Source organism: Lepidochelys kempii, chromosome 14, assembly GCF_965140265.1.
Source record: "Lepidochelys kempii isolate rLepKem1 chromosome 14, rLepKem1.hap2, whole genome shotgun sequence".
NCBI lineage: Eukaryota > Metazoa > Chordata > Testudines > Cheloniidae > Lepidochelys > Lepidochelys kempii.
Window position 1 is genome coordinate 941036 of NC_133269.1, and position 23776 is coordinate 964811.

The 23776-nt window shown below is 56.7% G+C and overlaps 2 protein-coding genes across 11 annotated transcripts; one reads left to right on the forward strand and one right to left on the reverse strand.

Moving 5' to 3' along the window:
• Window positions 1-3683: 3683 nt before the first annotated feature.
• Window positions 3684-16887, reverse strand: HGS (hepatocyte growth factor-regulated tyrosine kinase substrate). 6 transcript variants are annotated; one of them, XM_073311831.1, is made up of 21 exons: window positions 16770-16886; window positions 15046-15130; window positions 14564-14639; window positions 13828-13920; window positions 11263-11386; window positions 10326-10378; window positions 9724-9792; window positions 9367-9491; window positions 8872-8950; window positions 8651-8749; window positions 8150-8245; window positions 7705-7743; window positions 7474-7617; window positions 7074-7284; window positions 6667-6839; window positions 6291-6431; window positions 6034-6211; window positions 5822-5955; window positions 5429-5545; window positions 4998-5093; window positions 3684-4674 (listed from the first exon to the last, which is right to left on the reverse strand). In XM_073311831.1, the coding sequence occupies exons 1-21, from the start codon at window positions 16804-16806 to the stop codon at window positions 4567-4569; spliced, it is 2277 nt and encodes a 758-aa protein (XP_073167932.1). In that variant the 5' UTR covers window positions 16807-16886; the 3' UTR covers window positions 3684-4566. The 6 variants fall into 6 exon arrangements, with proteins under 6 accessions (XP_073167932.1, XP_073167931.1, XP_073167935.1 ...); XM_073311830.1 differs by having other exon boundaries at window positions 7074-7287; XM_073311834.1 differs by lacking the exon at window positions 8651-8749 and having other exon boundaries at window positions 7074-7287; window positions 16770-16887.
• Window positions 16888-16990: 103 nt separating this feature from the next.
• ARL16 (ARF like GTPase 16) lies at window positions 16991-22495 on the forward strand. 5 transcript variants are annotated; one of them, XM_073311837.1, is made up of 5 exons: window positions 16991-17111; window positions 18268-18326; window positions 19358-19471; window positions 20624-20739; window positions 21730-22495. In XM_073311837.1, exons 1-5 carry the CDS (start codon window positions 17051-17053, stop codon window positions 21899-21901), a joined length of 522 nt encoding a protein of 173 aa, XP_073167938.1. In that variant the 5' UTR covers window positions 16991-17050; the 3' UTR covers window positions 21902-22495. The 5 variants fall into 5 exon arrangements, with proteins under 5 accessions (XP_073167938.1, XP_073167939.1, XP_073167942.1 ...); XM_073311841.1 differs by lacking the exon at window positions 18268-18326 and adding an exon at window positions 18808-18979 and having other exon boundaries at window positions 17075-17095; XM_073311840.1 differs by lacking the exon at window positions 16991-17111 and adding an exon at window positions 18808-18979 and having other exon boundaries at window positions 18033-18326.
• Window positions 22496-23776: the final 1281 nt, after the last annotated feature.

The following is a 23776-nucleotide window of genomic DNA, read 5'->3' on the forward strand; positions in this document are numbered from 1 at the left end:
CTGGGTTAGTGGTTCTGTTGTGTGGTATGTGGTTGTTGGTGAGTATTTGCTTCAGGTTGCGGGGCTGTCTGTAGGCAAGGACTAGCCTGTCTCCCAAGATTTGTGAGAGTGTTGGGTCATCCTTTAGGATAGGTTGTAGATCCTTAATAATGCGTTGGAGAGGTTTTAGTTGGGGGCTGAAGGTGACGGCTAGTGGCGTTCTGTTATTTTCTTTGTTAGGCCTGTCCTGTAGTAGGTAACTTCTGGGAACTCTTCTGGCTCTATCAATCTGTTTCTTTACTTCTGCAGGTGGGTATTGTAGTTGTAAGAAAGCTTGACAGAGATCTTGTAGGTGTTTGTCTCTGTCTGAGGGGTTGGAGCAAATGCGGTTGTATCACAGAGCTTGGCTGTAGACGATGGATCGTGTGGTGTGGTCAGGGTGAAAGCTGGAGGCATGCAGGTAGGAATAGCGGTCAGTAGGTTTCCGGTATAGGGTGGTGTTTATGTGACCATTGTTTATTAGCACTGTAGTGTCCAGGAAGTGGATCTCTTGTGTGGACTGGACCAGGCTGTGGAGCCCAAAGTGCCCTGACCTGCTGTGCCCACAGCATTGCCAGCTCCCCCAGCCCACAGGAGGGCTAGGCCGCAGCTCTCAAGCACCACCGCTCCAGTGAGAAGAGGGTTCTGTCAGTGTTCAGCAGGGATTGTGCTCACTTCGCCTTAGGAAACTGCACAAACCCTGCTAAGTCCTTCTAGGCTGTTCAGGGTTAGGCTAATCAGAACATATAACACCGCATCGGGGCAGGGGGAGGGCGTCTAGGAACGTGCCATCTTCTACAAACCCCCATGGGCTTGTAACAGTTTTCATTGTCCCCAGCGCAGGACAAATTCCAAGGGCAAGGAGACACATCTGTAGAGCTGGGGGGCTTAGGCTGCATGGCCACCTCACTTGCAATTCTCCTGCAGCCCTATCCCTCCTCTTGCACTCCCTTGGAGGCAGCTGCCATGCCGGGTGATTCTTGGTCCAAGCATCAGTGCTTACAGCACAACAGGGAGAGAGAAGGTGTTTGCCCGTGGTCTGCGTGAGAGCAGCCACATATACCCGCTACAAGGCCTCACTTCCTGCCCCCTTCTGGCTTTTAGTGGAGGGGGAAGGATCTAGCTGAATGCACCTCTTCCCCACCTGGAACCAGCAAGACTGCCACTGCCTGCACTGTAGGGTGATGCTGGCAGCACTGTGGCCCTGGCAGTTGCTAAATGGATCCCAGGCTGGCACCTCAGGGCAGCTCCTGCAGCATCCCCCATTGTGAGAGCAGGAGGCGGCAGCCTCTGTCTGGGTGCAGTGCAGCACCACTAGGCAGACACCAGCAGCCTCTCCTGGTTTACCTGCCTGTCTTTTCCTCCAGCATCTCTAGCTACATCAGAGCCACCAAGGTGCCGAACGTGAAGAAGCCACTGGCCATTGATGTGTCTCAGCCCTGGGACCAGTGGGCAGGCTTGAGCCAAGGCTGCTGCAATGTCATCATCATCAACCTGCTGCACTTCCTTGCCCAAGGCCTGGAGGTGTGCATGTGGACAAACTGAGCCCTGCAGGGAACAAGGGGGTGCTGTGGCAAGCAACCCCTTGTGGGAAAGACATCCTTCCTCCCGCTGGCAGAAGGAGCCTGTGGCCCTTTCAGGCCTGCACCGCCCACCGCCCCAAGGGATTATTGCTCTGGAGGAACAGTGCTGGCACCTTGTCTTGCTCCTACTGGGATATGGGGCAGGCCCCGGCCTTGGCTCACCCCCCACCCCCAGTGCCCAACTCGGTGACATCCTGCCTTTGTGTTGCAGGGACTATTCTAGGGTGTGGGGCAGCTGCTGAAGCCTGGGGGAGTTTGCCAGATCTATGGGGTAAGTATGCAGAATAGAATCCTAACCACCAACCTCTGTCCCCCCACCCCCAAGCAGCAGGAGGGTATTAGGTCTTTCCAGGAATCTGAAGCCCTTTGTGAACCACCAGAGAGATCTTGGGACCCCTGCACGATCTCCAGGAGCCTGTGTGTTCCCCTCCCCCCGCAGGACAGGCTGTGCAATCTGCTGAGCAGCACATGGGGATGCAAGTCCCCAGAGCTCTGCCCAGCTCCTCCAGCAACTGCTATTGTCCTAGTCGATGCTGTACTACATCTTCCCGCTCCTGTGGTCCTGCTTGCTGGGTCTAACAATGCCATGTCCAGACCCCATGGGAGAGGCTTGAAATCAAATAGAGCCTAGGGGTTAAACACCCACTAGCTGTTGCTGCCAGCTCCTCAGGGCACAGAAGGGAGGACTGGGGAAGGGCAAGGAATGAATCTGGCTGCACTTTGTGCCCGCAGCCCTTTGCCATCAGTGGGATCATCAGCCCTGAGAGCAACATGAGCTGGAGGAGGAGCTCCAGGAGAGGTGAGGTGTGCCCCAGGAGCTGAATTCTTCTCAGGGGCTCCAGCAATTCTGCATTGTGGTAGCTAGGTGATGGCCTGCCGTGTGAAAGCCCTGAAGGGGCCAAATCTGCATCCAGCCCACAGGTGATGGGCTCTAGGCTAGACATAACTTGTCCTGTTCCCAGGTGCAACTGTCTCTCCCATCTGGGAGAGCATAAGTCACCTGTGGCAGTTTCCCCAGGATGGGCTCCCCCTTACAGGCACAGGCTGTGCTCTGCGGGAGGCTCTTCCCCAGAGAGCATACTCCATTTGCATCCCAGGGCTGGCTGGAGCTCATCACATGGCAGCAGCTGGAGATGAGCCCAGCCCCACCCCTTGGAAAGTCTAGGGCAGCCATAGTCACTTGAGACTCACATGCTGCTCTGTGCCTCTCCAGCTTTCTGTTGGTTTTTTGACTGGCAGGAATCCAGCCTGAGGGCTATGGGATGTGGAGGAGCTGTGGCAGATGGCCACCCCCAACGCGCTGCGCCTTGAACGCATGGTAAGGTTCAAGGTGGTGTGGGAAACAGGCAGGTTTCAAGACTTGGGGCTAAGCTGCTGAACATTAGTTCCTATGAAAACAAGGGACTGGCAAACTTTCTCCAACCACAGGACTGCTGCGGCCCCCACCCCCAGCGCTTCAGCCCCCTTCCACACACATAGCTCTACTGCAGCTCATGCCTGGGGGCCTTGCTCACTGCTCTCAAGCCCTTTAGAAGCCTGGTGGTTCTTCACCTTCATGCCCGTTTTCCTCATTGCCAGCTGGAAATGCCAGAATCCACAAATGCCTGATTTTTTGGAGGAGAGAGCTGGAGCTGGCGTAGGCCCAGCTAGGCTGCAGGATGTTTAGGCGTGGCTGCCTGAAGCTGATGGGATAGGGACACCCAAGAATAAACTGCTTTTAAATTAATCTGTCTCCTCCTGTGGGCTGAGGGTAGCTGCTCCCTGGGGCTGGCATTGAGGCCAGCAGCCTAGGGGTGGTGAGCACTGCATCCAAGCTCCTGCAGAGGGTCCTAGGCAGGGATCCTCCTTCCCTTCCGGGTGACCCTGACCGCTCTTAAGAGCGTGTGGGGGAGGAGGAGTGGCCCTGCTGTCCTATCTAAAGCCAGTGAATCTGGCTCTGCAGAGCCTTTGCTTGGCACTGAGGGCATCAACACTGGAGCATGTTACAGCCCTGCTTCACTACCTGCCAAGCACCTTCCACCAAACCCCTCTGCAGTGGCCCTGCTCTCACGGGAACAGCAGCACCAGACCCAGAGCAACAGCTCTTTAAATACATTTTATTGTCACGGGTTCCATTCTGCCTACTCCACCACTACGTAGGAGAGATGAGTGTTCAAAAAGCAGGGAGGGCCCAGGCTCCCAAGGAGGGGGTGGAGGATATAGGCATAGGTCATGCGGAATGGCCTGAGCTCCCAGGAGCATGGAATGCAAGCACAGGGCCAGGCTCCCATGAAGGGGCAGGGGATCAGGGTGGGGGCAGGTTGTGGTGAGGGGCCCAGGCTCCTACTAGGGCAGAGGAGGAGCCCCCATGGTGCACTGTGCAGAGGGGAATAGTGGCAGAGGCCATGCTTTGTGCACGGGGCAGCTCTGCATCAGATCTCATTGCCCCATTTGCCCTAAGGTCAAGGCAAGTTCTTGGGGCACATTTAAGTCTCTTGCCTGCTGCAGAGCAGGGAAGGGAGTCCCTGGACTGTGCAATTATTGCTTGCTCTTCTCAGGGCTGGGTCCCAGTCACCGGGTGCCCAGTGGGCCCCAGTCACCATCCTGCCCAAACAGCCCTGGAGGGGAAGCCTAGCAGCCAGTCTGCAGCCTCTGACTTGCGGAAATCTCTTCGTGAAGGGCCAAGCGCCCATTCATTCTCCACCTGCTGGGGTGGGGGTGGGGTTCACAACTTCCAGCAATCATGGCACGTTTCAGCTAGGTGGGGACAGGGCAGGGAAAAAGCCACAGGGAGCCAGAGCGGCAGGGAGGTCCCTGCCAGGCCAGAGGGTGCATGCCAGCTGGTAGGGCCCCAGAGTCCCACCCTCCCCTTGAGCAGGGCCGTTCCCCAGGGAGGGGGGCGGGGAAGAGACAGAAATGGCTAGTTAAAGTACATAGTGGTTCCTGCAGACAATAGTGTTACACTGGGAAGCCCCCCTCGCCAAGATCAGTCGAACGAGATGAGCTGGGCCTCGCCACTGCCCTGGGCCTGCTGTACCTGCGATGGGGCCTGCTGAGGCTGCTGCTGCTGGGGGGGGCCTGCTGGGGGTGGCATCTGGAACAGACAAACTGTTTGTTAGGAGGCAGTCCTCCCTTGGTACCCCCTCCCCCACAGCTTACCCAGAGGGCTGCTGGTGGAAGCACAGGGCCCCAGCTGGTCACTCCCACCCATGCTCAGCCCCCAGGTGAATACACCTGGATCTGGAGGTCTCAGCACCCTGCATGGGGGAGGCAGGGCGACAGCCAAGGCTCCTGGCGATAAGGGTGTGGGGCGGAGGGGGGGGCGGTATCAGCGCAGTTTGTGACCGACTGTCTGGGGAGGGAGCTGAAGTGAGGGTGACAAGGAGATGCCGGGTTCGTGCAGGGCTGACATCTCACCTGCTGATACACGGGCTGCTGTCCCGAGAGGTAAGTCTGCTGGGGTGGCAGGCTGCTCAGAGCCGGCTCCTGCCCAGGAAGGGTCGACATGAGGCCCTAGAGTGGGGGCAGGGGAGAGCAATCAGACCAGCCGCTAGACCTCTGCCCCTTACCACGGGGGCAAAGACCCCTGAGCTCCCAGCCAGGCCCAGTGGGCCCATGCTGCCAAGGATCTGGGGCTCAGAACAGCAGCAGTGAAAAGCCAGGGTAGGTCTACATGGGTCAAGGGGATACAGAAAATCCAGCCCCATAGCCCTTCCCCCACAAGTGCCAGCAGAGGCCCCATTTACCCTCACCCCCTGGCTGGTGAGCAGCTGACACAGCAACCAACACCCAGCCCCAAGCCAGGCTGCAAGAGGGCACCAAGCAGTTCACCCTTGGTGGGTGCTCACCTGCATGTTGTAGGGCTGGTACCCCATGGAGACAGACTGGCTCCCCATGTAGCCCATGGTGCCAGACTGTGGGGCCTGCGAGATGGCAGGGATGCTCTGCGACTGGGACGCAGCGTTCTACGGTGAAGAGCACAGGGTGAGCGTGGAGCAGCCCCACAGCTCTCCCCCAACACCCTCAGGGTCCAGGGAGCAGCTGGCTCCCCCCATCCCACAGGGGACACCAGGGGCGACCCAGGCAATCTGGGACTGATCCCCATCCCCACTGTGCGGCAGGGGATCCCAAGAGCCCGGGAGCGGACAGCCTGTGCCACGCACTGCAGAGTCCCGCGTTCCAGATTTACCGTGAGTCTGGCACACTACGGGCAAGGGGGACCCAGCACTCTGCTCACTTGCCTGGTAGCCCTGCGTCGGAGTCGGCTGATACGAGGAGTAGGCTGGGTTGGTGGTGGGAACCACCTGCCCTTGCGGCGCTGCCTGCCCGCTTCCTGCGCCTGCCTGGTACACGTAGGCGTTCACCATGTTGGGATCTGGAGCAGAGAGGGCACAGTGAGGTGACTGGTGCTGCATTCCAACCTTGCCTACCTCTGCTTGGCCCAGGCTCTCACCTGCCCCTGCAACAGGCATTGGTGCGTAGGGGCCAGTGTTGCCTGGAGCTGGCTGGTTCATGTACACGCTGTGCATGGGAGAGCCCTCCACAGAGCCTGCGGGGCTGAAGGTGCCTGGGAAGCTGGTGGGACCAGATGGCTGATAGATCACCCCTCCTGCTGCTGGCATGGCCTGGAGCTGCAGAAAGGAGAGAGCGTGAAGGGGAGTGTTCTGAGGAGAGTGCCCATGGGAGGGCTCCCTGGCATGGCTGCTGTACCTGGGCATAGGGCAGAGAGAAAGCTGGCATCTGGGCTCTCATCTGGATGGTCTGCTTTTGCTGCTCCAGGCGCATCTGCCTCTCCTTTTCCTGCTCCTGCAGCCGCTGGATGGCCAATTGTCGCTGCATCTCCAGGTACTCCTGCAGGGATCGGCACCACCCACATCAGGAGCCTGGCCGTGCAGCTCATACACCAAGGCCAGCCCCAGGGACTCCACCCTCTCCACAGAACAGGGCTGCCTCCAGCCAGCAAACAACAGAGCAGCCCAGGGCAGGAGCTGGGAACAGCTGCCATGGCCACCAGAAAGCCCTGGGAATGGCGCTGGCATGACGCCCGTCCTCCACGAGGCACCTGGAAAAGGCGTCCCTGCCTCACCTGCTTTTTCTGTCTCATGATCTCCAACTTCTGCGCCAGCTGGATTTGGCGCTGCCGCTCAGCCTCCTCGGCCGCCCGGCGCAGCTTCTCGCGGTGCTCGTCCCGCAAAGCATTCAGGGCCCCGCGGGCATCCCGGGTCTGTGCCAGCTTGTCCTGCAGGCCCTCATAGTACACTGGGGAAGAGAAATGCAGCATCAGGCTCCTGCAGGGCAAGGCAGCATCCAGGCCTGCGCATCAGCTGCCTCCAGCTAGAGCAGGTGGCCCCCAACAAGACCCTCGATGGGGTATACTTTTCCACAGAGACCACCCCCCAGGCAGTCTACCACACAGTCCCAGAGAGCTGCCCACAAGCCACTGGCAGGGAGCAGTCGTGTCCTTCCCCGGGGAATGGAGCAGAAGCCACCTACACCTGCGCTCATCCAGCTGGTTGAGCAGCTCCAGCAGCTGGGGATGCATGCTGTTGATGGACTGGAAGAGGGAGAGCACAGCTGAGTCATTGGTGATGCTGCGGCCCCGCATGTGGTTGCTCTTCATACGGTTGACGAAGGTGGTGACAGCATTCTGCAGAGCCTTCAGGAACTGCTCGTGGTTCTCCTCGGACTCCCCATTCTGGTACTGCTGCTGGAGACACAGGGCAGCACAGTTAGCCCCTGAGCCCCACCCTCTCGGGAGTGGGGATCCAGAACCCACTCCTAGACCGGAGCCGGACCTGAGCTTCATGACTGGGGTGAGGCTGGTGCCAGGCAGTTCCCAGGGAGCACTGATTCAAACCAACCCCGCCAGACCTCAGAGAGATGGGTATCTTACCTCCACGACACCGAGCGGGATGGGATGAGCTTCCCCAGGCTGGGTGGCTGGCTCTGAGAGGGATAGTGGAGCAGATGGGGTGGGGCTCTTACGAACCTCCTCCTGCTTCTTCTCCCAGTAGTTACGGTTCAGGTATCGAGCCAGCTGCCGGGAAAAGCAGAGGGAGAAGATCAGCGCCAAAGCCTGACTAGGAACCAGCCTACACTGCACCAGAGGGGCCTGTGTCCTTACCTCGGGGTCGATGTCCTCAGCCAGCGGAGCAGAGGAGTTCTGGGGAGAGAGAGAGAGAGGAGGGGGGACATCAGATCTTAGAGACACATGGGGATTCTGCAGCCCACTACACAACTCACTGCTATGACAGATACCTTGCCCAGACCTGTGCATATCCTGCCACCCAGTGCCAGGCAACAGCAGGAGTGCAGGACTGGGAGGGACAGCGGGCACATCTGTCTTCCTTCCTTCAGCCCGGTGGTGGTTCACCTCCTGTTCATGCAGCAGAGGAACAGCGCGCCCAGTGTTCAGAGCAGGGTCTCCTGAGTGCCCCCAGCACAGCAGTGTTTTCAGGAAGGGGCTGCACAGCGCCATACTCTCATGGCTATAGTTCCCTCCAAGCAAGGATTGACCCCTGGTGACCTGGCAGGGTGGTACTGACCCAACAGGGCAGCTGTGCACTTACCACAGGGGAGGAGTAGAGGGTGCTGACAGGGGGTGCGGTTGAGGTGACAGGTGTGGGCTCAGCCTTTGGGTACACAGAGTAGGTCGTTTTCTGTCTCTGCAGAGGGAGGTACAAGATCAGCCCTGAGAACTGTCCAGCTCAACAGCATGAGACAAGCCTGGCTTGGAGGGCGAGGCACCTCGCACGGGGCCAGGCCCAGCCACTGCACATTCACTAGCCATTGGGAGGCAGGAGCTGCTACTGTCTGCATGGGGCCTGCCCCGCAGGCAGGATCAGCACCAGCCCTCACTATCCTTGTGAAAGAGACCCTCACCCCAGATCCATGGGAGGGGTTAGACCTGCAGCACAGCACCCCCCTCGACCCACTCTGCACCAGGGAAGGGCTCCGTCCAGCCCAGGGCTGGGGACCTGCTGGTGCAAAGCCGAGAGCAGTAGCCCGCCAGAGGCTTGGAGAGGATCCAGGCAGTGCTCCCTCCCGCAGCCCTAGAACTGGGTACAAACCATCCTCTCCTTCTCCTCAGCCTCTGATTGTGAGAGGGCGATGGCCAGCTGGAGCTCCTCCTCCTCCTGCAGGGCTGTCTCGTCACGCTTTGGGGGCAGCTGCAGATGGAGAGGGGGGCTGCTCAGTGGGACAGTGAGCAGGAGGGGAAGGGAACTGCTGGGGCTAACCCTGCCTGCAGCCCAGCTTGGACCCCTGGCAGTCAGGATAGCCAGCCGCTTACCTGGGACTGCTGAGAAAGGGGGCTGGTCAGGTACTCAGGTGGCAGCTCAGTGGTGGCAGCCGTTTTGCCGTCAGCTTTCCTACAATCAGATAGAGGTGACAGTGGAGACCAGGGCCTACAGGCAACATTCCTGAGTCCTGCCTGGCCCCATTCCACACCAGCCCCCATCCCAGGGCACGGCACAGCCTCACCCCCAGCGAGGGACCCCGCCCCTGCCCCCATCCCCAGTGAGGAGCACGGCTCCCAGCTAGCAGTCAGTAGATGGCCGCAATGGAGGCAGCAGAGCGTCAGCTGTACACGCCCATCTCCTGAATCCCTCCCATCTCCAAAGGGGGCAGCTCTCCTGCCAGGCTGCCCAGCCCCTGGGGAATCCGACTCAAGAGAGGCTCCAGTACACGGAGCCTTCCTTGCTCCAGAAGGCCAACCCCATGCCAACCACCAGCCCCCGCTGCTCCAACCCACATGCAGTGTGCAGAACCCCCTAGAGATACTGACTTGTTGAGGTGCTCGTAGCAGGGCTCACACACCCGCACCTCCTTCTCAATGCCAAACTTAGGGATGGTGGAGTACTTGGAAGAGCACTTTCCACAGAAGATCTGCCCACAAGCCCGGCAGTGATGCTGCAAACAAAGAGGGGGATGAGGTCAGCCTTGGCAGCTGGCACTACGGGGCACCCTCCCAATACCCAGGGCTGTGCCCCTCCATGCCCATTGCACAGGGTGCTTGCTGACCCCCTTCCCCTAAAGCTCAGCTTCCCAGCCAAGCCCACCCTGCAGGGCCAAGGAGGAGACCAAGTCTCCAGTGGTGTCATGCAGGGAAGGGAACTAAAGAGGAATAAGCAGCAGCACCCACCTTGCGGGTCACGACCCCAAACTGCACTCGACATCGGTGACACTCTTCAGCATCCACCCAGTCAGGGGCCTGTCACAGAGCACAGAAACCTGCATAAGGAAAGGACCAGGGCCTAGCACTCACAACCCTGACACTGGCTCCAGAGAGCCTCTCAGCCTGCCACCCTAGAGCTCCCACTGGCTAGCCCAAGCCAGGCCATTCCCTGGATGGGGAGACCCCCACAACAGGAGGTGCTCTCCCCAGCAAGTCTCCTCCAGTGACCACTGGCTGCAGAAGAGAGTCACGGTCGGATGCCCCTGTGCTGAGCCAGTGATGCCCTCGCGTGCTGGGCAGGCTGCGCTGCTGGAGGAGCCCTTGGCAAGCCACAGGACGAGGAGGCTGCCCTCATGTGGGATCTCCAGGGGAGAGGGGATTCTGCACTTCCTTTCCTGAACCGTGTCTCCTGCCGAATCCAGGCAGTTGTACAACACACGTAAGGCGCTTTGGGATTCTGGGATTTGGTGTTATTTCACCACCAGTTGAAGGGTCGGACAGACGTGATAGCAGCGGCCCCCTCCATAATGCCAGAGCTCCTCCCCACCGCTCTGCACTGGGGAGCTCACCCTTTCTGCAGCAAACATGGCATCACTCTCCTTGAATTCTGGGAACACATGACCTGCAGGAAGAATGGAACAAGATCTCATTGTAAAGTGTGGTCCCATCACACTGGAGGCAGTGGTGCCTAGTGCTCAGAGCTGGGGACAGAGGCAGGGCTCCTGGGTTCTAGTTTCTGCTTTGCCATTTGTGCAAGAGTTCCAACCAATCATTTAACCTGAGCCACAGTCACCTGCCTCACAGGGGGAGCTGGGAGAGCGAGTGTCCATACATGGGTGATGGGATCCTAGGGCATCACTCTGCTCCCAGGTCTGACTCAAGTCTACTCTGAATGCAGAGCACAACCCCAGCCCCATGCGCTCAGACTAGGCAACTGGGGCCCTTTGGTAAAACGTATGTTGGAACCTGAGATCAGGGTGAGAAATGAGGCATTTCCTGCCACTCCTGCGGATTCGCACTCACCCCAGGCAGAATCAGGGGCGTTCATGCCCCACATCACAGGCACTACCTCCAATGCACCTCGCACTGCTAGGAAACCCAGACACACAGCCAAGGTCTCAGCTTCTCACCCCAGGATCAGTGCCCAGCAACGGAGCCATTCCCAGGAGGATGTGCTCATCTACAGCAAGTTTCCTAGGAGAACATTCCAGCTCTGGCTTCCAGGAACTTGCTGCCAAACCACATCATTCCTAGGGGGCTGCAGGGCCAGAGTGAGGCAGCCACCTGGTGGAGGCTGCTCTGCAACAGGAACTGGATTCAAGTCACCCCGACGGGTCCATCAGGTAGCAGGAAGGTCACTGTGTGTAACCCCGTCTGTACCAGCCCTTTTCCCACACCTGGCTGGCACTGCGGCCTGCTCCCTGCCCTCCCATGGCTCATCCTCTGTGCTTGGCTGTCAGCGCAATGGGAGACTCACCTGCCCCTTTTTCCCCACTGAGTCCTTACCTTCCACCTTCATGATCTGGTAGGTGTCCTGCACCACCTTGTACTTGGGCTCGTTGCGGAAGGCGTGAGCCCAGGCCTGGATCAGGTACAGGATCTTATTGCGAACGTTCACTTCCACTTGTCTCTGCACAGAGGGGAAAGAATCTGAGCCCAGCATGGGCTATTGTGGGGGATCTTTGTGATACTCACCCTCCACTGTGTCCTGGTGAGACACGCATACCATGGAGTGAGGGGCCAACACGAAACAGGCCAGCAAGGCACTGCTCACAGAGAGCAGGATACTGGGGAGGACTCGCCCCACTCACATAAGGCACCGAACAATGGAAGAGCACTGTATTAGAGGCAAATGCCGTGGCCCACTTCGCCTCCTCCCCTAACAGGATGGCTGAACACCACCCAAGAAAAGAACATGAGACCAAAGTCCTTTGGACCTAGGTGTTCCCCAGGGCAGCAGGGCTCAGCATGGAGAATGGGATCTTTCTCCAAAGCACCTTGATTGCACCCCACTTGCCCCCAAAGGCCTTTCCTAGTTGCTCCCCATCTATGAAGGCCAGGCTAATTTCTCAGGGTATCCAAGCATCCTCGATTCACTCGCACCAGCAGGAACTGTCACCATGCAGTCACAGCAATTCACGAGAACGACTAATCACTTCTCATTAGCCACAAAGGCTGAGAAATGCAACCCTTGGCTCTGGGTCCCAGCATCCTCCAGCTCACAGACACTAACTCCAGTTCACAACCCTACCCTGCCAGGAACACTCCAAACATACCCCAGCAACAGGAGGAATTCCTGACCTTCAGCAAGCAGGAGGGGCCTGGCCATCAGCTGATCATGTCATCACCAAATCACATGACTGACTGTTCCGGAAATTCCCTCAGCAAGCTGAGAAGCAGATTCCAAGCACTCTCAAGCTTCACATTCAATTGTGGGAGAGTTCAGCATAGGTTTGTAGGGACATCTGCAGCTCCAAACTCAGACAGACCTGAGAGGAGCCTGCACCACAAAGAGAGGGACAACAGAACCCCCACAGCCAAGGGATTCAGAAGAGTGAAAGTCCCTAAAGTAATGAGCAAGAACGCACCTTGGGCATATAGGGAGCTCTGAGCACTGCTCACATAAGAACCTGAGCAGAATCAGAGATGTTGATCTGATCCTATATTTGGGAAGCTCAATACCTACCCCAAAGCTCCTCTGAGCAGTCCATGAGCCTGTGTTCAGTATGGTGTCAGTCACAAGAGAGGCAGTGACTGTGACATAACAGATGCTTTGCATTAGCAATTCACGGAGCCCGGGGTACACACTAAGTGCTTAGCCAGACAGAAAGCACCCTTGAGGAGAGGCTGCCCCAGGGCTCAAATGGACCGACTCAGAGCCCCGCATCTGCACAGGTCTGGGGAACCCCAAGCGCATAAGCACACACCCTCCCCTGCAGCATAGAAGGTACACTCAAGCCGCACTGAACTCGGGGATACCAGGACTGTCAGAAAACCAGCCCCCGCCACTTAACTTAGCGTCTGCCATTGTAAATCAAGAGAAGCCAGGCTCAAGGCAGCAGTTACTATGTCAGGCCACATCTATAGTTGAACTAGGCCAGCCTCTTCCTAGGAAGAGGATAGTAGGAGAAGAGACCCTGCTTCAGTGTTTGAGATGACAGAATTAGCAAAGCTCATACAGGTGCTGCTAGACATGGCCAGTCACCTGCCTTGGATAGCAGCCTGTGGTAGATGCTACAGAGGAAGGAGTAAAAATCCCTTTACTGAACTCAACTGCGTACTCCTGTGTGCCTTGGAGATGGAGCAGGAGGAGAACATCTTCCTGCCTCCACCCAGCTGGAGAGGCACCTGTGCCCTGGAAAGTGAGCATCATCCCACCGGTGTCACTGAACGTGGTGTTCTCGTTCATACCTGATTGAAGCTTAGTTCTGAATTTTGCTCAGCTATTGGCTTGATGGCAACATCCTGCAGCAGCTCGTCCCATAGATTAGTTATGCACTCAGAGTAAAGGGGTTTCTATCCATTTTAAACTTTCCATCTCATCTTGGGTTATGGGAAGAGAGCCCACATCCCCCTCCAGCACCTCTCCCTACCAGCCCCCCCACCTTGCGTGTCCACCCCCACAGATGGGTATTTTCATTTGCCTTCGCTGGCTCTGGCTAAACCAAGCCCAATAGCAAGGTGAGGACTTGCCATCAAATGGCCCCAAAGAGCAGTGTAGTATGTGCTGCAGCGTGAGCCATCATTCCTTCCACAGTCTGACAGCAGCTTTGCTCTCATGATACTCCCTCCCCAGCAGCTGGTTCCTGGAGCTGCCCATGATGCTTCATGAGAAATTCCACACAGATCCTGTGGTGCAACTGAGCAGTTCAGCTCGTTCCTTCTGACGTGGATTTCTACACAGGGGCTCCCCACTCTGCTTCTCCCATGTCCTCCTGCTGCCCCATTTCCAAATCCCCAAGGATCTGTGTGTTAATAGCGACCTAGAAAGATGCTGCATTTAAGTTTCAATGCCTCCACCTTTCTCTCTCAACCCCATCCAGAGGGAAACAAGGAGCAAGGTGCTTCTACCTTGAACAGCTCTTTCAGCTCCTCCATAGTCTGTTTATTGGCCACCTCATCATGGACTGTCTGGCCACAATTCTTGACCACAGACTCCATGACCTGCAAGGAAAAAGAAGTAGATTAGAATAATACCCTACAGAGTCAAGCATGAGAGCAGAGTCACAGCATGGACTGCGCCTGGCTGCAGGGCCCTGTCACCTGCACACAAGCCAGGGGGCACCACCTAACCCAGGGCACTTCGTGCCAACTTCAGTCAGAGAAACATCTGATACTTCCAAAAGCCCTGCAGCATCTTGAACTGGGGGTCTTGACTTTTTGGTAAGAGTAGGGTCACACTTTAATGTAGAGATATAACAGGAAACATCCCCTAAACTTACTGGTGGCCTTTGCCTCCCTGCAATTTAGGATCCCATAACGTTCCAATTGCAGTTAAAGCAACCACCTGCTTGGTAGAACAACAGCAAGACAGGATTTCATGTCTTTTTTTAAAGGTTTAATTCAGTATGGCAGCTGGAAATAAAGAAACATGGTCAGCAGATCACAGGACATGGGTTGAGGCCCTCTAAGCTACAACATCAGAGGAGGGTGAGCGCTGCACAGCTGTCAGCTGCACTCCTGGGGGGACAGTTTGCATAGACTTCATTCCTCAGAGAAAAGTCTGTGAAAGAGCGAGTGTCCACCTGGGCTACATGTTACTAGAGGCCTGGAGAGACTTCACTTTGCTGGGTTGGCTTCAGGTTACCTCTAGTGCGTAGAGAGCCACATGGGGGTTCTTGTCATTGACTTTCTTCTTGATAGCACCAACTGCATATTTAGCTCTGGAAAAAGAGAGAGAGCATGTACATTTTTCAGGCAGATGAGAACCTGCAGGAAGAGTCCAGCTGTCTCTTAACAGTCCACTAACCCCATCCTTGCAGTGGGAAAGAACACAATTTATTGCATGGGCAACTCCAGAGGCCCAGCAGAAAAAGAGGAAGAACAGTGATGATCAAGGCCCACTTTCTCTCAGGATCCGAGGCAGATCATGAGCTGCAGCTTCCCTGGTCAGAAACATTATCTCAAGATGCTGAATTGCATTGTCACTTGTACCACAAAGTAACAGCCTGGGTGGACCAGTGGGCTGACCCAGGGCACCTAGTCCTATGTTCTTAGCCTTCATTCAGTGAGCAGGGCAGAAAAGGATGTCAATGCTTAGAACATATCAGGAAGCGATATGGCACTTACTGAGTGTCTCCCTGACGAATCATATCACAAATCTGTAGAATGGATTCCCAGTCTGTCTCCAGCAGAAGCTGACTGGTAGCTTTATCTGCAGGAATTGAAATACCCATTAGCTAGTTTGGAACTGGCCTGCCCCTGTTCCACCCTCTCAGTTATATTCACATAGGAGATCTCCCTCAGATGAGAAGTGACTCCCCATCAGTCATTCAGACCCTGAGATGCTCTGTAACTGCACAGATTCTTCACAATCCTTGGTATTTTTGTGCTGCTAATCAGAACTGCTTGGCTCCCTCCAAGTCCCTTGAGGTTTCAAGGTACCACAGGTTTCAAAACCCATAAAGCAAAACAAAGGTTGTTCTTACACATCCACTCAGTGTGGATGCACTGTGGGTGAGTACAGGGTTTTTATGGTGCTCCCTCACCAAAATTAACCTGCTCCTCTGAAAATGTAAGGACTCAATCCCCAAACTTGTTACATTTCAGTCTGCAGTAAGTTTTTAGGAACAAGTTATGACCCCCACAGCTAGGGCTATGAAGCTGCAGAAAGAGGTTCCTAGGTACTGCTAGCATAACTCAGGATTTCTATTTTCTGTACCTATCCAGGTTTCTATGCGGCAGTCTTACCACCCTGTCACTGCAGCTGTCCAAGCTGATGTCCATAACCCACACTCTCAATCTTTCAGTCATAATTGTTATTTTCAGGTTTGTCAAAAGAATGATTTAGACACCACACCAAGACTCTGTTCATCCCATGACAGCTACACCCGTTTTTCTAGTTAACAATATTTTATGCTTCCTGAGTGCGTCACGCTCCCTGACACAGTTTTGAACCTCTCGGCCCACCCTGCCACCAGGCTGTTAGTCACATAGCGGAACCTGATCTTGAGCAAGGTGGGTTTTGCAAGGTAAGGGAGAACAAAGGGGCCAGAAACCAGAGGTCCCATTCTGCCGTGAGCATCGGGAGCCCTGTATTGGAATACCCATACACCTGCTCACAGGTAGCGTGGGAGTCAGGCGTCAGGCTCGGCGGTGGGGCAGAATGGCGAGATACACGAGCGCTGCCCACCCTGATGCATGGGCTGGAGACGTCGGTTATGAAGAGCAGTGAAATGATGGATGTTGATCTTTAAATCACGGTCACGGGGCTTCGAGGGAAACAGTGATTCCCTGTGCAGAGGGCTGTCCCCAGAGCTGGAGGACGGCGCGGGGAGAGGAGGAAGAAGCCGGCACAGAGTTCACCCCACCTTGGCCGGGCTCAGGCTAGAGAGCTGGGTTCGCGCTGTGCCCTCGGGCCCGGTACCGGCCCCTCTCACAGGGAGAGGCCAGGCCCAGGCCCCCGAGACGGGGGAGGGGTCCCTCGGGCCCGGCCGCTGTAATTCACCCCCAGCTCAGTCCCGCCGGCTCCAGCCCGGCGGCCCTTCGGGGCCCGCCCCCAGGGCGGCTGCCGGAGCCGCTGGACTCGGGTCTGCGGCCCGTCCGCCCGCCCGCCGGAGGCTCTGGGTGACCAAGGCCGACGCCCTCGCCGGCTGCCCCGGGGAAGCTCATCGCGGCGCCAGCCGGAGTCGCTGGCCCCGGGCTCCGAACGCGGCCGGGCCCAGCCCCGAGCGCCGCGCGGGCTCCCGGGCCCCGGGCCTGCGGGGGCATCGGCGCCGGGGGGGTTGGAATCCCCCGGGGTCGAGGGTCAGAGGTCAAGTGCCCCGACTCGCGCGCGCGCGCGCCCCCGGTACCTAGGAGCCGCTCGAAGGTGCCGCCGCCTCTGCCCATGGTGCCCCCGGAACCCGCCGCCCCGGCTCCGCTCCGCCTCAGATCGCCACAGGCCGCACTTCCGCTTCCGCCTTCCGCTGGGGCGGGGCTTCCTCCGAACGGGTCGTGGTTGGATCCCAGAGGGTCAGAGAGACAGGACAGCCAGCCAGTGAGCGCTCAGCTCCGCGGCTGCATCCGCCAATGGAAGCGGGGCAGCGCATCTCCATGGCAATGGGCGGGCGCTGCGGGCCCGGGCCCCGCCGCCATGTACCTGCTGCTCGGGGCCTCGGGCGTGGGCAAGACGCTGCTGGTGAAGCGGCTGCAGAATATCCTGGCCCCGCCCGGGGAGACCCTGCCTCGGCCGCAGGGGCGGGGCCGGGGGGGGCAGAGGGAGCTTGTTCCCGGGGGGTGCCGGGAGCGGAGCCGGGGGGGGTATCGGGGGGGGTATCGGGGGGGGGCAGAGGGAGCTTGTTCCCGGGGGTTAGCCGGGGGGGAGGGGCGGAGCCGGGGGGGGCAGAGGGAGCTTGTTCCCGGGGGGTGCCCGGAGCCGGGGGGGGCAGAGGGAGCTTGTTCCCGGGGGGTAGCCGGGGGGGAGGGGCGGAGCCGGGGGGGGCAGAGGGAGCTTGTTCCCGGGGGGTGCCCGGAGCCGGGGGGGGCAGAGGGAGCTTGTTCCCGGGGGGGGGAGGGGCGGAGCCGGGGGGGCAGAGGGAGCTTGTTCCCGGGGGGTAGCCGGGGGGGAGGGGCGGAGCCGGGGGGGGGCAGAGGGAGCTTGTTCCCGGGGGGTGCCCAGAGCGGGGGAGGGGCGGAGCCGGGGGGGGGCAGAGGGAGCTTGTTCCCGGGGGGGGGAGGGGCGGAGCCGGGGGAGGCAGAGGGAGCTTGTTCCCGGGGGGGTAGCCGGGGGGGAGGGGCGGAGCCGGGGGGGGGGGCAGAGGGAGCTTGTTCCCGGGGGGTGCCGGGAGCGGAGCCGGGGGGTAGCCGGGGGGGGCAGAGGGAGCTTGTTCCCGGGAGGTAGCCGGGGGGGAGGGGCGGAGCCGGGGGGGGCAGAGGGAGCTTGTTCCCGGGGGGTGCCCAGAGCGGGGGAGGGGCGGAGCGGGGGGGGCAGAGGGAGCTTGTTCCCGGGGGGTGCCCAGAGCAGGGGAGGGGCGGAGCCGGGGGGGGCAGAGGGAGCTTGTTCCCGGGGGGGGAGGGGCGGAGCCGGGGGGGGGCAGAGGGAGCTTGTTCCCAGGGGTGCGCGAAGCGGGGTTGGGGGGCGGCGATGCCCGGCTCTAGTCTCTGGCTGTCGCTGTGGGGTCCCCTGGGTAGGCGCTGGAGCAATGCGGGATGTGGGGGGCTGAGAGCCATTGAACCAGACTGCAAACCCTGTATACATGGAAACCACCTCAAGCCGGGGGGGCACAGCACTCCAAGCTCCAGTCCCTATGCGCCTGGGGGTGTCTGGTGATATTATTCCTTCCCCCCATGCTCCTTAACAGCTTCCTGCACAGCTGTGCTCCAAGGATGGGTCCAGAGAGCTTGGGGAGCCTCCCCCCACACTGCCCACGGTATGGCCGGGGCAACGCTCTGGCTCACTGGGCCTGTCCGCATTTCACAGGGTCAACGTGTTCAGTGCCGTTTGCTGGCCCGATGCGGCCACGGCTGAGTGCTCAGGCGAGACCAGGACTTCTGTCCAGCATCACTCAGCTAGTTGTAGATCAACCTTATGAGGGGCCAGGCTGCTGCTCTTTGGGTGGGTGGGTCAGTGTGGCCAGGATTCTGTTGCATTTGTGTTAGTAAGGTTAAAAAAACGAGGAGGACTTGTGGCACCTTAGACACTAACATTTATTTGGGCATAAGCTTTCGTGGGCAGTAGGAAGATTATATTTATATATATATATATCTTCCTACTGTATTTTCCACTGCATGCATCCAATTAAGTGGATTTTAGCCCACGAAAGCTTATGCCCAGATAAATTTGTTAGTCTCTAAGGTGCCACAAGTCCTCCCCCCACCCCTTTTTTTTTTTTTTTTTTTTTGCTGATACAGACTAACACGATTACCACTCTGAAACCTGTTAGTAAGGTGTTAACAGAACCAGGGAGACTCAGCCTGGCTAGCAGCTACACAGAACAAAAGGTTGTCCCTGAGGAAGCCGCACGTGTCAGAAGACATCAGCAGAAACCTTCTGATACCAGTTCAGCCAATGTTGCTCCACTTGGTCAGTCCCAGGGAATCCCATTCCTATGTGACACCAGCTTAAACCCTGAATGGTGGGTGGGTCCCCTACAGGTGACTGCTGACTGAACTTCTGGGAAGTTTTTTCCCATAGCTTCCGCTGTTCTTTGATTGACTGCAGCCTTAGTAGTCCAATGCAATCCCCTTGCTTTTGAGGGTTCTCCCTTATGAATAGAACAGAGTCATTTACAGCACAACTACCCCCACGCAGTGGTGCTCTTTCGTAGTGTAGACAGCCCCCAAAGGGTCACTTCTAACTAGCAGCTCAGTGGTGTACTAACAGGAGATGGACTCGGTTGTGAGGAACACAAATGTCCCTACAGAGACTGACTCTGGCTGTTGTTGTCTTCTAACCTTGCAGGTGGGCACAAATCTGACTGACCTTCTGATCCAGAAGAAGATCACAATTCGGGAGCTGGGGGGCTGCATGGGCCCTATCTGGTCTAGTTACTATGGAGACTGCAGCTCTGTCCTGGTGAGCGCACATCCCTTGGGTCTGGATTCTGAATGTGACCTTTTCCTGGCCCATCACCAACATCTAACCCAACGTTCCATTGGCTCAGGCTACATTGGAACTGCCTTGCACTGCATGTGGAGGGCTGAGTGATCCACCATGTACGAGTAATGGTAACAGCTCCCTTTGGGGGAGGGAGATACATCCCATTGTACAGCTGGGTAGAGAGAGAGAGGAAGTGACTTTCCCCAAAGACCACACAGCAAGTCACTGGCAGAATGAAATAGAACCCAGGAGTCCTGGCCATGTTCAGACCATGCTGCCTCTTGTGTAAAGGTCTCTGCATTGTCACTCTCACTTAAGGGGAAATCATGGGTGTTTAGACATAATTAGGCCTGACAGAAGTTGACTTTTTAAAATAATTTCAGCAGATAATATCACTGTTTATTTTTAAGCATTTTTTCACATTTTTATTGGTTTAAATGCAGGGGGGTGGGGTCAGACAATTCTGAGTCTCACATTCTCAAACAACATTTTTCTTACTTTGTCTATCTGTAAATTTGACTTATCAATGGAAATAATTTTTCACCCGTTTGTGTGTACAGTGAAATCGACATTTGACACTTATTGAAAAATCTAATCCTCAACAGTAGCAGTGTCCTACTCTCCCTGCCAAAAGCCCTCACATGAATGGAAATGGCCATGGAGTGAGGGAACGCCTCACCTCAGGGCCAGACTTCACTGGCCTTCCATTTTTCATGCCTCAGCTCCTCCCTGCAACTTATCACTCAGGGCTCATGAGATCCCTCTGGGCCACCTTGTGGGCTTGATTCTAAACTCACTCACCCATTTTACAGCAGGGTGACTCCATCATCTCGAGCTGTGCTACTCGTGAGCAACTGGCACCCTGTGTGTTTATAGGCATGGCTGGGGGACACATCACCATCAAGTGGCCTGTGGAGTGAGGCTCCAAATCCAGGGAAGGGCCTCCAGGCCCCAGAACTCTACACCAGGGTCTCTCACTTATGGGGGTTCATTTCATTTCCCTCGTGTTTTAATCTCCTCCCACTCCCTGTTCTGGAGCAGGTCTGTGGCGTAACCCACATCTCCCAAGTGACTGTCTTACATTTTAATTAATTTCCAACCTGGATCTTTCACTCTGCTTCTTCCCAGTTCATGATTGATGCGGCTAACCCCACGCAGATCTCTTCATCCTGTGTCCAGCTCCTGTCACTCCTCTCCGCAGAGCAGCTTGCCTCGGCATCCGTCCTGATATTGTTCAATAAGATGTAAGGCAAGGATTCCTCCAGGCTGAAAGTGATCAGTATCCATGGGGTAGGGCAAAGGGAGGAAATCTGGGACTCCTGGTGCAGTTGTTTCTTGCCTATATCATCATCTGCAGCCAAATAAGTTCCTGAGAGGCAGGTAGGCTGGGGGGGAATACGCTGCCCGTTTCAGACTATCCATTTCATCTGGTTCCACTGAGGGCCTCTGGCCATCCCACTGTGACCAGCTGCAGCACTAGAGGTGCTGCTTCAGTTTCCCCAACCTCTTTGTAATTAAGTCTAAACAAACTTGCATTGAAGAATATCCCTTTAATTAACAGAACAAATCCCAAACAAGGAAAGAGCTTCCACTCAGGTCCTGGGTCCCACTCCTAGCTCCAGAGTCTCTTACATGGTTTCTGTATCTTCCTTGTTCACAACTTCCATCCCCGCATCTCTCCTCCCCAGATCTGGAGTATCGGTCTCACTGGTCCTTCTGCCCTTAACATGAAATACTACCTCAAGGCCTTCCCAGTCCTCCCCAGAGCTGGGCAGTACTCTCACCAGTCCCTTGGCTAACATAGCATAAAGATCTCACCCAGTTCTACTCCCTGTAGCTGGGATTCGGCTCTCATCCGTTTCCCCATGATTGTATTAGGAATGCTCCCCTTGTTTCTCGCCTGGGGTCTCCTCTGTCCAGGAGCCTCCCCCCTGATCACCTTGCTGTGTTCCCTTCCTTACTGAATTCTGGTTATTTTATTACAGACAGGTGCAACCCTAATTGAAGACTAATCAACCACATGAGCAATCAGTTAACCCCAAGGCTGGCTGACCAGTCTTAGTTGTGGGTAAATTGGCCCTAATACTCTCTAAAAGGCCAGTCACCCTGTGCAGCCCCTTGCTGGGATGGCTCAACAGGAATGGCAAATTCCAGTTGCTCTAAGTTGGGTCACTGATGGTTTAACACAATCTCTCTCTCTCTCCCTTTCTTCCCATCCCCAAATGTGGCTCCAGTGACCTGCCCTGCTACATGTCCCTGGTGGAGATGAAATCGCTGTTCCGGATTCAAGACATCATTTCCTGTGCTAACCGGCCCATCACTGTGGTGGAGACCAGCGCCCGTGATGGCACGGGGCTGCCCGACGTGCTGCAATGGCTTCGCTCCACCCTCAAGGATCCCAGTTGAATTTGCTGTGTCCAGCTTTGGTGTATTCTGCCAGCTGACGGGGCTGACTCTGATTCCAGGCAGCTCATACCTACTCTGTCACCAAGACTAGGATCCAGGAGCAGTAGAGATAGCTGAGCAGCAGTCTCATCAGCCCTCCATCGGGGAATGAGAGCAGGGGGGCAGCAGCAAGCCAGAGTGTGCCCCTATCAGGTTGGTGGTAGGAATGGAGCTGCCCCAGACTTTTGGAACCTTGAATTGCAAAGTAAACTATGAACTCAGGACTTTCTCCCATTCGTTCCAGACTGTCAGTCAGCCTGCTTGCCCCCTGGGGTGGGAGGAGCATATTGCCGAGGTGGGGGCTGGGATGTGCAGAGACCACAGCCTTGTGTTTACTAGGGTACCTTTGTCCCATGACTCCCCTGTCCTTGGAAGCCTTGCTGATAGAGCACCCCTGCCCCATCCTTTTCCGCTTTGACTGCTGGCCCTGGGCTGCTGCTCCTAGGCTAGGAGGTAATGGGCCTGCCCACTGGAGCCCATCTGCAGGCAGGAGCTCTGGGGAGGGGTTTGTTAGTGACTAAACATTGCTATCTGTTTATTAAAGAGCAGAATGTAGTTCCTTCTCCCTCTGGTTTAATGCTGTGTCTTCCGAGGGCAGGCCACTTTAAGGCAGGCCACAAATACAAAACTGTTGTTATAATGCCCCAGAAGGTGTGTGAGGGGCTTCCCAGATGCACAGGTCCCTGCCCCAAAACTTCAGATAGGTTAGGTAGAACCAGGTGAGTTTATTTACATACGCAAAAACATTCAATCTGCACAGGACTCCAAACCCATATCCGATAGACCAAACTTGTACTGTTTGCATTGCATTGGCACCTAAGGGCTGGGTGCTGTACCGACAGCTCAGAAGAACAGGTCCCTCAGCAGAAGAGTTTACAGTCTAATATAAAGCCACCTTCATGCCCACCACCTGCATTTCCAGTACAGCCGGCTGCAGTCCCGAGATGCCAGACACACAAGAGCTCTGTTTCTGTGTAAGAAGGGGAAGCATCATCCACCAAGTGAGGAGGAAGAGCCTGGTCTTAAGTGGGAGCATACAGTACACCCTTGCTATAATGAACCCCTGGGAATCCAAGCCATTTGGTCGTTATAGCTAGGGGTTTGTTATAGGGGAAGAGCCCTGCTGGAAGGGGCTGACACCTCAAGCCCTGCAGCATTGCTGAGAGCTCCTCTGGTCCCGGAACCACACCTGGGGCTCTGAGGCTGGAGGAGCAATCTGCCCTGCTGTGACCCCAGGGCAAGTGGAGCTCTCTGCCCCCTGGGCGGGGCTGGAGGTGGGATCCAGGGACCAGGTTTGCTATTGCGAAGGGTGTTATAGTGAGGGTGTACTATACTTGGTGATCTTGTCCAGGGAGGTGGGGCTTGGACACTCTGCAGCCCAAGGGACAGTTTGTGCAAAGAGAGGAGGTCTCACTCCAGGCTCATGACAGTTTCTGGTAATGGGGAATTCACAGTTGGGTGTCATTCACTGACCGTCTCTGAACTCTGTCCCCCCATGGCTCTGTTAGCTACGGTATCCTCAGAGAGTGCCGCTGGCCAAGTGAGAGCTGTGAGTGTTAGATTAGGTGCGAAGCAGCATCACCAGCTAAATGTCTGAAGGGTGTGAACATCTGGGAGGGAGCAGAATTGTGCCCAGGGGACCCATGCAGAATAAACACCGGGGAAGGAGATGATATTAAGAAAAGGGAAAGTTGGGAGAAAGGTTCTTGCCAGGGAAATTATTCAGGCTGTGGAATAGCCCCCTCCCCAAGCAAAGGGCTGGTTGAAGCACTAGAGAATGTGCAATAAGAAGCAGTCGTGTATTGGGCCTTGGGGATGGACTAGATGGGGTCCAAG